Source organism: Hyperolius riggenbachi, chromosome 4 (assembly GCF_040937935.1).
Source record: "Hyperolius riggenbachi isolate aHypRig1 chromosome 4, aHypRig1.pri, whole genome shotgun sequence".
In the NCBI taxonomy this organism is placed as follows: Eukaryota; Metazoa; Chordata; class Amphibia; order Anura; family Hyperoliidae; genus Hyperolius; species Hyperolius riggenbachi.
This window is the reverse complement of record NC_090649.1, coordinates 481,174,614-481,187,625: the sequence shown is the minus strand read 5'-3', so window position 1 is coordinate 481,187,625 and position 13,012 is coordinate 481,174,614. Positions and strand designations below refer to the sequence as shown.

The 13,012-nt window shown below is 46.9% G+C and overlaps 1 protein-coding gene across 2 annotated transcripts in view; it reads right to left on the bottom strand.

Moving 5' to 3' along the window:
* Window positions 1–13,012, bottom strand: part of UBR2 (ubiquitin protein ligase E3 component n-recognin 2) — a 153,317-nt gene that overhangs the window by 65,673 nt on the left and 74,632 nt on the right. For both annotated transcript variants that reach the window (XM_068232986.1, XM_068232985.1), the window contains exons 13-18: window positions 12,905–13,004; window positions 11,676–11,804; window positions 9,686–9,869; window positions 7,318–7,379; window positions 6,124–6,234; window positions 623–688 (exon numbers count right to left, since the gene is read on the bottom strand). In XM_068232986.1, the coding sequence (XP_068089087.1) occupies window positions 623–688; window positions 6,124–6,234; window positions 7,318–7,379; window positions 9,686–9,869; window positions 11,676–11,804; window positions 12,905–13,004 (652 nt within the window). The remainder of the gene's footprint in view (window positions 1–622; window positions 689–6,123; window positions 6,235–7,317; window positions 7,380–9,685; window positions 9,870–11,675; window positions 11,805–12,904; window positions 13,005–13,012) is intronic.

Sequence of the window (13,012 nt, the reverse complement as noted above, 5' to 3'; positions counted from 1 at the left end):
GAAGCCCCAGGTAAGTATAATTGCAGCAGTATGTACCAGTGTGCAAGAAACTACTCAGAATAACTGATATTACTTAATCTACTTATTTTAAAGCTTTTTCAGTTCAGCTTATTGCTGAAGTTATTTTTACATAAGATGAACTTATCTCCTGGTAGAAAACCCAGGAGGAAAAAAAGTTAGAGGAGGGCCTTAACCCTTCCCAGACCAAGATGGTTAAAATCTACGTCCCGATATCCCTGTGAAGGCGTACATTTCAACGACTCACACCCGTGCTCTCTTGTCGCCTTCACGCTGCTGCTGTAGCCAGCTCGCTCACCTGTCCTAGTGCAGCTTGAAAATGGACCAATCGAATCATGCCATGGTGGAATGTGATTGGTGCATTTTCAGGATGCATATATTTGCATAATCTTCCATCAACTTGAAATTATTTGCATCTCAGTGACCATCCCTAATCGATACGAATCCCACCATTTGGAGGCATTATACAACAATATGAAGGATGGTTGATCCCTGGCAGATTGGCAGTTAACTGCGCAGTTCCTGCTTGGTAATTGCCAGTTCAACCATCCATATAAACTAGACCTAAAGGTTAACTGCAATCACAGGCATAATGCAGGCTTACCTGTAACATCACAATATCTTTGTCAAACATTTCCCTTCTGCATTTCACATTGTGGTAATAATAGATCTGTGGGGCGAAAGAAAACAGATCAGCAAGGTAAAAGATGGCGTGGAAATCACATACGAGATTCTTATTAAAGAGGAGCTGTTAGCCATACTATCTCAGAAAAAAACAAAACACAGTAGATAAATACTTGCTCTGCTTACGTAACACATGTATTGCACTGTCCACGTTTTGATTTTAGTGATTTTTCTACAGTAAACAAAAAAGAGAAAATGCTTCTTAGCATTTCCCATTTTAAGTGTGGCTATTTTGAAGCCAATCCTGATGTCATTTCCTCCTTTACTCTCCTCTGTCTGATTTGCCCGCCCTTCATTATAGAAAGTGCATTGTTTCAGCCTGAGAAATATTGGCCAATCAGAGAGGAACAGAGGTGTGGGAGGGGAAAATAGGAGGGAAAGAGGCTTCAGCCAATCAGGCTGCATTACTTAAAGTGGACCCAAATTAAAAATACAAGATTTCAGAAATAAAATATATTTTCTAAATTAGAATGATAAATAGCAGCCTTTTTTCAGCTGCATGATGACAAATATAAAATATTTTACATTTATTGGAGGAACCCCTCCCTTCCTTTCTTATTGCCGGGATTTTTCCGGCAAACTGGTGGAGGAGATAAAAAACAAAAACAAAACACAGGCTGCTACTGATGATGTCACAGGGGAGGTGATCTCAGCTTGTGTGAGATTTCACATAGACCAGGGGTGCCCAATACGTCGATCGCGATCTACCGGTAGATCACGACCGCCCTCTGAGTAGATCGCGGCCATCCGGCCGCATCCTGTCATATTTAGCTGCTGCGTGGATACAGCTGTGAAATTTAGTGTAGCCTCGGCTGTCATTTTCTCCTACCAGGAGCGACAGCTGAAGGGGAGAGGCGCAGCTCATGGAGAGAGGCGTGGCTGAAGGGGAGAGGAGCAAATGAGGAGTCTCTCCTTCCCCTTCAGGCTCTGTGATGCAAGCCGTGTGGCCACGCCTCCCCAAGTCCCGCGGGTCTTCAGTGACTGTCATCCCCGCTCTTGTGAGGCGAACAGAGGCGACTGATGGAGGGGGCTAAAGAGACTGCTCTGCAAGGTGGGCAACTGGGCATATGGAATTTTAGATTTGATGAAGATGGTGGGATTGCTTGATTGAGCCTAATAATTCTTTGTGGAGGTTGGAGGGGCGTTTATAGATGTGTTTATAGTTTTGATTATAGGAGCCATGTGCTCCTATAATGGGGACGGGTGTTGAAGAGAAGGGTTCTGTGACGGGGTGGGAGGGGATCATGACACTCTGTGAGGGAAGGATTCTGTGACCAACCATGTGCCTAACTGTGCTGGGATATGTGTGTGTGTGTGTGTGTGTACGCGTGTGTACGTGTGTGTGTGTACGTGTGTGTGTGTACGTGTGTGTGTGTACGTGTGTGTGTGTGTGTACGTGTGTGTGTGTACGTGTGTGTGTGTGTACGTGTGTGTGTGTGTACGTGTGTGCGTGTGTGCGTGTGCGTACGTGTGCGTACGTGTGTGTGTGTGTACGTGTGTGTGTGTGTACGTGTGTGTGTGTACGTGTGTGTGTGTACGTGTGTGTGTGTGTGTGTGTACGTGTGTGTGTACGTGTGTACGTACGTGTGTACGTACGTGTGTACGTGTGTGTACGTGTGTGTGTACGTACGTGTGTGTGTACGTACGTGTGTGTGTACGTGTGTGTGTGTGTACGTGTGTGTGTGTACGTGTGTGTGTGTACGTGTGTGTGTGTACGTGTGTGTGTGTACGTGTGTGTGTGTACGTGTGTGTGTGTACGTGTGTGTGTGTACGTGTGTGTGTGTACGTGTGTGTGTGTACGTGTGTGTGTGTACGTGTGTGTGTACGTGTGTGTGTGTACGTGTGTGTGTGTACGTGTGTGTGTGTGTGTACGTGTGTGTGTGTGTGTACGTGTGTGTGTGTGTGTACGTGTGTGTGTGTGTGTGTTGGTAGATCTCCTAAGCTTGGTCATTTTGCAAGTAGCTCGCGACCCGAAAAAGTGTGGGCACCCCTGACAGACGATGCCCCAGTGAGGGAGGATAGATCACAAACACACCCATGATCTAAAACCTCCTACTAAGCTCAGAAGTAATGGCTGCCCCCAGTATAATCCTAGTTGTGAAAAGAGAAGGGTGAAAAGCATGCACTGAAATGCTCATAGGCTTGAAGGAGTGTTTATTTATCTTTGTATGTGTCAGAGTGGTGCAACTAAATATTTTGAATTAAAAAAATGTTTGGTTTGGGCCCGCTTTAAGTCTGAGGGGAAGTAGAGAAGAAAAACAGGACAACCCAGCATGCCCTGCAACTTCCTTTGTGCGTACTAAATGTTGTGTGTACCAAATAAGGGTCAGGTAAACTGGGGAATGATCATTTATCAACAAGAAATATAAGAGTGATTTTTAACTTTTGGTTTGCCTGTTTAGCCTCTTTATTACTTGTTTACCAGATAAAAAAAGAATTTATTTTTGATTTTATGCCCGACAGTTACTCTAAGTTACACCGGCATAATAAGCATGGTTGGCGCTAGTCTAGTTTAGGGGATCCAGCAGTAAACGTCATGGGAAAATTCAGCTATCATGATTGGGGGGACGGAACCTTCTTAAACTATTAGGTTTAAGATAGGTTGTTGCAAACTACGCGCATACTAGTCAGCCAATCCCAATGCTTTGTGCTGTGATTGGAGAACTGTGCCCTATGCTTTCTTGCTGGGTCCCCCAAATGAGACTAGGGCCGCATGATGCTCCTTGTGTAAGGGCAGAAATTTCAATGCTGAACATACATAGTTTACAGCTGGTACATCCCAAAAACAAAGATTTATATCTGTAGTAGCACCTCCATCTTTCTCCTCATGTGGATGACTTGCAAGTGCACACTCAGCATTGTGTCTTCCCTTCCGCCTGGTGCCCTCCAGTGCACTCTGACTGCTTGGATCAAATTACATCTTTTTTTACAGTGGGTAGGAGAGGAGGGGGAGACAGGACAACTGCTGCAGCCTGACTTATGTCTGTTTGCTATAAGTCTTATTCCACGCAGACGCGTATCTGGAGGCGTGCAGATAGGGCAGGTGCTATAGGCGCCCCTGTCCCTCACCTCCCAGGGGGCGCATCAGACTGGTGACCAATCAGCCCTCCCTCACATCAAAGTAGGTCTGAGTCCGCTGTCTGTACCTGCACATCCTCCCCATGTGGCCGCTAGTGCAGTTACCGTTATGCGGACCGCGGCAGTACGGCAAGCTTCATGGTGTCCAATTCACCTCCCTGCTACTTCCTGTATACGTTGCTCGGCAACACAGCGCCGCCCATGATTGGCTATCAGGCCAGGCGCATCCCCCTCCTCCTGTGATTGGCTGCATGCACTGGACATAATGGAGCTGTGCTTAGCGTGCCGCTGGGGTCTGAGAGGGGAGAACAGCAACAGACTCTGTACTGCAGCAGAGTGAGTCCCTGCATACAGCCTGAACCCTACACCTAGCACCCTGCCTACAGCCTGCACACAGCACCCTGCCTACAGCCTGCACACAGCACCCTGCCTACAGCCTGAACCCTGCACCATGCCCACAGCCTGGACCCTGCACCTAGCACCCTGCCTACAGCCTGAACCCTGCACACAGCCTGAACCCTGCACCTAGCACCCTGCCTACAGCCTGAACCCCCCTTCACCATGCCCAAAGCCTGCACACAGCACCCTGCCTAAACCCTGCACCTAGCACCCTGCCTACAGCCTGAACCCTTCACCATGCCCAAAGCCTGCACCCAGCACCCTTCAACTAGCACCCTGCACCATGCCCACAGCCTGCACCCAGCACCTTGCAACCAGCACCCTGCCCACAGCCTGCACCCAGCACCTTGCAACTAGCACCCTGCCCACAGCCTGCACCCAGCACCTTGCAACTAGCACCTTGCAACTAGCACCCTGCCCACAGCCTGCACCCAGCACCTTGCAACTAGCACCCTGCCCACAGCCTGCACCCTGCAACTAGCATCCTGCCCACAGCCTGCACCCTGCAACTAGCATCCTGCCCACAGCCTGCACCCTGTAACTAGCATCCTGCCCACAGCCTGCACCATGCAATTAGCATCCTGCCCAAAGCCTGCACCCTGCAACTAGCATCCTGCCCACAGCCTGCACCCTGCAACTAGCATCCTGCTCACAGCCTGCACCCTGCAACTAGCATCCTGCCCACAGCCTGCACCCTGCAACTAGCATCCTGCCCACAGCCTGCACCCAGCATCTAGCACCCTGCCTACAGCCAGCACCCAGCACCCTGCCCACAAACTGCACCCTTCCCCAGCCTGGACCCTGTGTCCTGCCCACAGCCAGCAACCCTCCCCTGGCCTGCACCCTGCTATTTTTGCTTGGGGGGGCGCAATTTCAGTGTTTGCCATAGGCGCCGTATTACCCAGATACGACTGATTCCACGTCTGCCTGCCTGAATTAGATTACATCTCTTTTCACAGTGCTTGTGGGCTGGGAGCAGGTCATGGGGGGGTGGAGTTAGGACATCAATCCCCCGGCATCCTTTGCACCCATGGTTAGGCCCAATATCAGACAGGGAGTGGGGATTTCAGGACCATATGCGGAATACGGACCCTGGTGGTGAAAAACTCACATTTTATTATGTGCCATTGTAACTTTCATTTAGGTACTCTTTAATGGGCAACTTATGTTCCGAGGGTCCTAGCCCTGGATTGGTGTGGAGGAGGTGGGGGAATCTTCTAGATTATCCAAAGGGTTCCTCCTACTGAAGTAAGTATCTAACTTTTTTGTTGTTGTTAAGATTACAGGTATACTTTAACCCTAAGGCAGGGGTCACACTTGTAGGCTTTCGTGCGCATTTTCTGCACAGAAAAACTGATTTCAACTGAGAACCCCTGTTAATCAATGGGCCATAGGTCACACTTGAACTCAGATTTCCCAAGCAGAAAAAAAAACTGACATCTTGCACAATTTGTCAGTTTTCTCTATAAATTACATTCGCTGCTGTAAGGCAGGGGTCACACTTGTCTTTCAGTTTTCTGAAAAGCGTAGAAAACTGAAAGACAAGTGTGACCCCTGCCTCAATGTCAGAGGTAAGTTTGTACCACAAAACATTCTATGCCTCTGAACACTGTATATGTATAATTGTGCAGGCAGGGTCATGTTTACATGGCTGGAAAGGTCATGAACTGGTTTCCAATCGAGCTCAGGGTGCCAAGCCTGTAAGATCCCAGAGATGGGGGCCAATGCAAGTGGGCACACAAGACCACGGGTCAGACAAATGTTCTTGCAGAATGTGGATATTACTGTCCAATGGCAAGAGGGTGTAAAATAAGAAGGGGACATTAGATTGTCAGGAGTCTAAGGAGAGAGGTGAGTATTTGTTCTACATACTTGTTATGCAATGCGGCATAAGAAGATAAGAATGAGGATTTCAGCAAAAATTTAGAGGACAAAAACACCCACCTGGTTCACCAATGAGAATCCGTTCCTTCTCCACATCCCAGCATGCACCTGAGCGCACAGCACTAAACACCGCAATGGGTGCTCAATCAGCATGGGCGGACTCAATTCACTCTGAAATAAACAGGCGATGTTAAATTACATCAAACACAGCCTTTAACCACTTCACCACTGAGGGGTTTTACCCCTTCAGCATTCAAGCAATTTTCTCCTTTCAGCGCTTCTTCCATTCATTCGCCTATAACTTTATTATTACCTATCACAATGAAATGAACTATATCTTTTTTTTTTTTCGCCACCGATTAGGCTTTCTTTAGGTGGGACATTATGCCAAGAATTATTTTATTCTAAATTGGTTTTAATGGGAAAATAGGAAAACATTTGGAAAAAAAAAATCATTTTTCAGTTTTCGGCCATTATAGTTTTTAAATAATGCATGCTACTGTAATTAAAATCCATGTAACTTATTTGTCCATTTGTCCCGGTTATTACACCATTTAAATTATGTCCCTATAACAATGTTTGGCGCCAATATTTTATTTGGAAATAAAGGTGCATTTTTTTCAGTTTTACGTCCATCCCTAATTACAAGCCCATAGTTTATAAAGTAACAGTGTTATACCCTCTTAAAATAAATATTTAGAGAGTTCAGTCCCTAAGGTAACCCTTTTTTTATTGTATTTTTTTTTTTTTAGTACAAATGGGGAGTGTGGGAGATGAGTACATTTATAATGTAAAAGAATGTATTTGTATGTGAAAAATGCATATGACTGTAGTTTTACTTTTTGGCCACAGGATAGCCACAGTAATTTTTTGTAAATGGCCCTGTAAGCGTAGTAAGTACACTTACAGGAAGTTCAGTGAGGCTGGGAAACTTTTTTCACAATGATCATGCAGCTTCTCATAGAAGCAGCCGATCATTGCTGGGGGGCAGAGATCAACGAACGGGAACTGTTTTTTACAGTTCATTGATCTCTGGGCGAGCGGGTGGCGGCGTGCACGAGCGGGTGCGCGGACAGCGGCGGGGGTGCGTATATCTACGCCCCGGGCGGGGAAATTAAGTTAAAAGGGGCATAGATATACTGTACCTGGGCGGCAAAGTGGTTAAATGTACTGTGAAGGGTGGAATAACCGTTACCATTCACAAAGCTTCCAGAGAATAATACAGTTAGAGGCAGGAGTCGTTCACACACTTACAAAAGGCAGCAGCTCCGGACATTTGTAGGCCACCTCACTTTTACTGAGCAATGCGTGTAGTCCTGGGGATGGAAGGGAAACAAAGATTTATCATGAAAATCTCCACAGGCGCACTTCACTGGTAATAACTGCACACTGGTAACTTGTGGGTGAATAGCAAGACTCATAGAGCAAGAACTACATTTACCAAGTATCACTGTATTTATCAGCCCTGATCATTCTGGAGAGAAGACACTCATTTTTGAACCTTAAGAGACAACAATTGCAAAAATGTGGACATTTTAAAATACAGTACATGTGTATAAATTGTATATTAGCCCCAAAGTAAAATTCACTATAAATGTATTTTTTCGTATGTAGCTGTCATTAACAGTAGCAAGTAAAATCTGAGATATTTTGGACTAGGCCAGTGATGGCTAACCTTGACACTCCAGCCGTGACAAAACTACAAATCCCATCATGCCTCTGACTCACCGAGTTATGCTTAGAGCTGTCAAAGTATTTTACCTATCACTGGACTAGTCCATCTCCTCATTGGGGATTTTCAGTTCTCTATTTTCCAAAGCACTCACTGGAAAGAATCTTTACAATGGTGCCAAAAGGCCAGCCTCCACCTGTGCGCACTATTCTGGCAGTTGGAGGGTGCCACTGCTGTCCAGGGAGTGATCTTACAAATAAAGGAATGCCGGCTCCTTTGCCTGTCCATTTTACAGAATGGTTGAATGTTAGATACCGACAGCTCCAAGCTGCAGAAAATGACTAAACATCTCACTTGGTTTACCGCATGCTCTGATCTTTGTGAATCGGCATTTATTGAGATATTTACTGCACAAGTCGGTTATTTTCCTCACTAGTTGGTAATTTTACTTTTTCATGCAGTAACAGCCTTAGGGCTTGATTCACAAAGCGGTGCTAACTGTTAGCACGCCTGTGAAAACCCCCTTAGCACGTCTAAACAAGATTTCCACGCGCAAAACTTTACGCGCGCACTGCACAAGGCGCAGGGCGCTCCGCGCGAAGTGCCCATTAAAGTCTATGGGACTTAGCGCGCGCATAGGACTTTGCGCACGGTACTTAGCGCGCGATCTGATTGAGAAAACCGGTGCTAACCTACTTAGCACCCTGGTTACTGCGCCTAAAGACTTTAGACGTGCTAAGTAGGTTAGCACCGCATAGTGAATCAAGCCCTTAGTGAATTAAAAACTCAACAAGATGTTTGGAAAAAAAACGCTCCCACGCCACCGTCCTCCGCGGCCTCTGTCCGCCAGTACCGGGTCCCGACACGACCAGTTTTCTGCATCCACAGGGGCTCCCTCTGGCTCTGTACGCATGCGCAGTACGGAGGGAGCGCACTGCGCTTGCGTCGACTGGCTCGACTGTACGAAATTATGAGACCTGGTACCGGCGGACAGAGGCAGCGGAGGACGGCGGCGTGGGAGCGATCCAGGCTGATGGGGCTGGAGGAAGCCCCAGGTATGTATAAATCTATTTCTTCTTTGTCTCTGGTTCTCTTTAGTGAGCGAATATCAGCTAAAAGATCCTAAGCAGCTCTGATACAGCACGGCAGAAAAGTTTTTTTCTCTGGAGTTGGACTTTGAAGGGACTCTGAAGTGAGTCTATATGTCCTTTTTTTAACTTGTAGTTCATCACTATAACCCCTGCTAAAACGCCGGTATCCCGCGGCAAAATGAGGGGTTAATACCCCCAAATCCCCGCTCCAGTGTCCAGGGAGCGCTTCCTGCCTGAGGCAGAGCTTATGGCTGTAGCTCTGCCTCTCAATGCGTCAATCCCGGCTGATCGCCGCCTCTCCCCCGCCTCTCTCAATCTGCCTTCACAGAGAGAGGCAGGGGAGAGGCGGAGAACCGTGCGGTGATTGACGCAAATGGAAGCAGAGCTGCAGCTCAAAGCTCTGCCTCCATGAGCAGCAAAATCCACGGCCAAATAAGTTGTGGATTTTACAGGGGGGTGTGGGGGGGGGTATTAACCCCTCGTTTTGCCGCGGGATAGCGATGTTTTAGCAGGGGTTATAGTGATGAACATAACTACAAGTTAAAAAAGGGAGTTTAGACTCACTTCAGTGTTTCTTTAACTAATTCCCCTCCCCTGGGACGAGTAGCTACGTCCCTGAAAATCTCACTTGAGCTCCCAGGGGGCGTAGATCCTCGTCCCTGTCAAAAAAAATTTGTGGGGACATCTAGTGGCCAAAAAGAATATTACAATGAAAACATTTAAGTATACATTTCCTATCTCTATAACAAGTCGTTGTGAAAGATTAACAGTCTTTCCACTGCCTATCAACTGCTCCTGGAAACCGGCCCTTAATGAATAGAAGGGCCTGCAGACATATAAACGGATTAGCAGAACTCACCTGCGAGGAGACGTGACACCGGCAGATGGATGCTGACCTTCTCCTGAGACACGCAGTATCGTATCGTGTCCACGGAATGGCCGGCGATGCTGAGCGTGATTGGCTGCTCTCCATCTGTGAAGCCGCTGTGGCAATGTGTCAGCACCTCCAAGCACTTCTTATAGGCCTCAATCAGAACATGCTCCTGCAAAGCAACAAAAAACTCAGCCTTAGGTGTTCCTACTCTGTCCATGTGCTGTTCTGGAGGGGAAAATATAAAAAAAAAAAAAAAACAACAAATACTTACCAAAGACCGAAGCCTCTGGATCCTGCGTAGGGTTCCCACGTCGTCCTGGCCTCTGCCGTTGCTGCATGGGGACCTTCGAAACATATTTTATAAGAGTTTGTTGGATATGTTACAAGGCCCACTCTTCTTCATGCACATGCGAGCAAGCACGCCCGTACCCTCATGTGTGCAGCACAGGGTAAGACAACTGAAGTGAGAGGTACATGGCGGCTGCCAAATTTGTTTCCTTTTAAAGAGAACCCGAGGTGGGTTTGAAGAATGTTATCTGCATACAGAGGCTGGATCTGCCTATACAGCCCAGCCTCTGTTGCTATCCCAAATCCCCCTAAGGTCCCCCTGCACTCTGCAATCCCTCATAAATCACAGCCACGCTGCTGACAAACAGCTGGTCAGAGCTGGCTGTGTTTATCTCTATAGTGTCAGTCTGCTGCTCTCCCCGCCTCCTGCAGAACTCCAGTCCCCGCCTGCATCCCTTCCCTCCCTGCTGATTGGAGGGAAGGGACGGGGGCAGGGACTGGAGCTATGCAGGAGGCGGGGGAGCAGCCGAGACTGACACTACAGATGTAAACACAGCCTCAGAGCATGGCTGTGATTTATGGGGGATTGCAGAGTGCAGGGGGACCTTAGGGGGGTTTGGGATAGCAACAGAGGCTGGGCTGTATAGGCAGATCCAGCCTCTGTAAGCAGATAACATTCTTTAAACACACCTCGGGTTCTCTTTAAAGGACTTCGAGGTCAAAAATTCAAAAAAAAGTTAAATACCTGACCACTTCTTTTATCCACGGAGGACATCATGTGCCCTCCGTTTCATTCCGCCTGGTCTCCCGCTCTGTTACCGGCTCCCGACCCTACCCCACGGGTCGGGTTGTCTTTCCCCGCACAATATGGCTGCCAGAGCTTACAGAGTAGACGCTAGTGCGGCTGTGCAGCTCTGGAACCTCCACCCGCCACAACATCACTTCCGGCTGTAACCTGTGTGTACATCCGGAGGAGGCTCTAGAGCTGCACTTGCGTCTATGCGCACTGCGCAGCAAGCTCTGGCAGCCATATTGTGTGGGGAAAAAACAACCCGACCCGTGGGGTAGGGTAGGGTAGGGTAGGGTCGGGGGCTGGTATAAGAGCGGCGAACCAGGCGGAATGAAACGGAGAGCGCGGATGGCGTCCTCCGTGGATAAAAGAAGTTGTCAGGTATTTAACTTTTTTTGAATTTTTTACCAGTTGCCTGGCAGCCCTGCTGGTCTATTTGGCTGCAGTAGTGTCTGAATCACACCAGAAAAAAGCATGCAGCTAATCTTGTCAGATCTGATGATAATGTCAGAAACACCTGATCTGCTGCATGCTTGTTCAGGGTCCATGGCTAAAAAGATTAGTGTGCATTAAAAACCGCATGTGCAAAAATGGGTTTTGTTTGTGCAAGTATGAATTAGGACAGTACTTACATAGGTAGAGGGTCCTGTATATTATTAGAATTGATTTATATAGCTCCAGCACTTCCCGTGGCGCTGTACAACAGCATACAGGGCATAACAATACAAAACAAACAAAACAACAGTAAAGCACAATGGGGGATTACCACTGATGCAGTGAACAAACCAACTACAGATTTTTTCACATTTATAGGGAGGGTACTTACATCAGTAGGAGGTCCCATATTGGGAGGGTACCTACATTAGTAAAGGGGTCCTATATTGGGAAAGTACTTACATCAGTTGAGCACCAGTCTTGCATCATGGATATGATGTGCGTCAGCTTCATCTGTAGTGTGAAAGCCGCCTCCCACTCTGGCTCCATCTCAATATGCTGCCCCACCTGGCGGGTTATCGGGTCCATGCCCTGCAGACACACACATACAGATCGGTGAACAAGCAATATTCTGTACGATCGCATTCACATGTCCAGGCGGGCCACTATTTACAAACCGAATCTGTTCTGGGGATTATTTGTAAGTTGCATTTATTTGTAAGTTGAGTCAAGTGTAAGGATTTACTTTTGCACAACTCCGTATTTGGACATATAGCATAAATCTTTTTTTTTTTCCTCAACATGCTCTTAAAGCGGACCCGAACTCAGAATTTCCTATCTGCTCTAAGGCCTAGTGCACACCAGAGCGGTTCGGTCGCATTTTCAGATCCGCTTGCGGCTGCGGATACGCTTGGGTAATGTATTTCAATGGGCTGGTGCACTTTAGAGCGGGAGGAGTTTTGCTGAAACGCATACTCCCGGGCTGCTGCAGATTTTGGATTGCGGAGGCGTTTCTGCCTCCAATGTAAAGTATAGGAAAAACGTAAACCGCTCTGAATAACGGCAGTTCAGAGCGGTTTTCCAGGCGTTTTTGTTACAGAAGCTGTTCAGGAACAGCTTTACTGTAACAATATATGAAATCTACTACACCAAAACCGCTTCCCAAAACCGCAAAATGCTAGGTGAAACGCTACAGAAAAATAAGGAAAAGCGTTTCAAAATCTGCTAGCATTTTGCGGATCTGCTAGCGGGTTTTGGTGTGCACCAGGCCTAAAAGTTAAGAAACAACATAATACCCTTTAAAGAGGAACTTTCACGAAAATCTTAAAATTTAAAAACACACAGAATTACGCAGTACATTTCTCCCAGAGTAAAAAAAAAAAATGGATCGGTTTTATCTGTCACGGACCTAGTGTGGACTAGCCTCAGACAGACTAAACTCTCTAAATACATACAAGATGCATTTCTCTGTTTTACTTTTGTCCTGTGTAAGAGTTCAGGTCGACTTTAAAGTGTTTTAAACTACTTATACCAGTTTATACAATATTGTAACCTCTAACAACAAAAATATATAATAAAGCAGCATTTTATATTTTGTACATTAAGTCAACTTTGTCTACATCTCTGGAACATTGTAAATCGCGTTGTCTGTAAGTCGGAGACTGTATTCCGTATAGGATGGAAGGACGTACCTGCATGCATTTCAGCAGCTCCAGAAAAGCATAGAAGCCCTCCAGAAACTTGTTGCGTAAAGCAGGAGACCACTCGGGGGGCTTGCTGATGAGAAGATATCTGGAGGA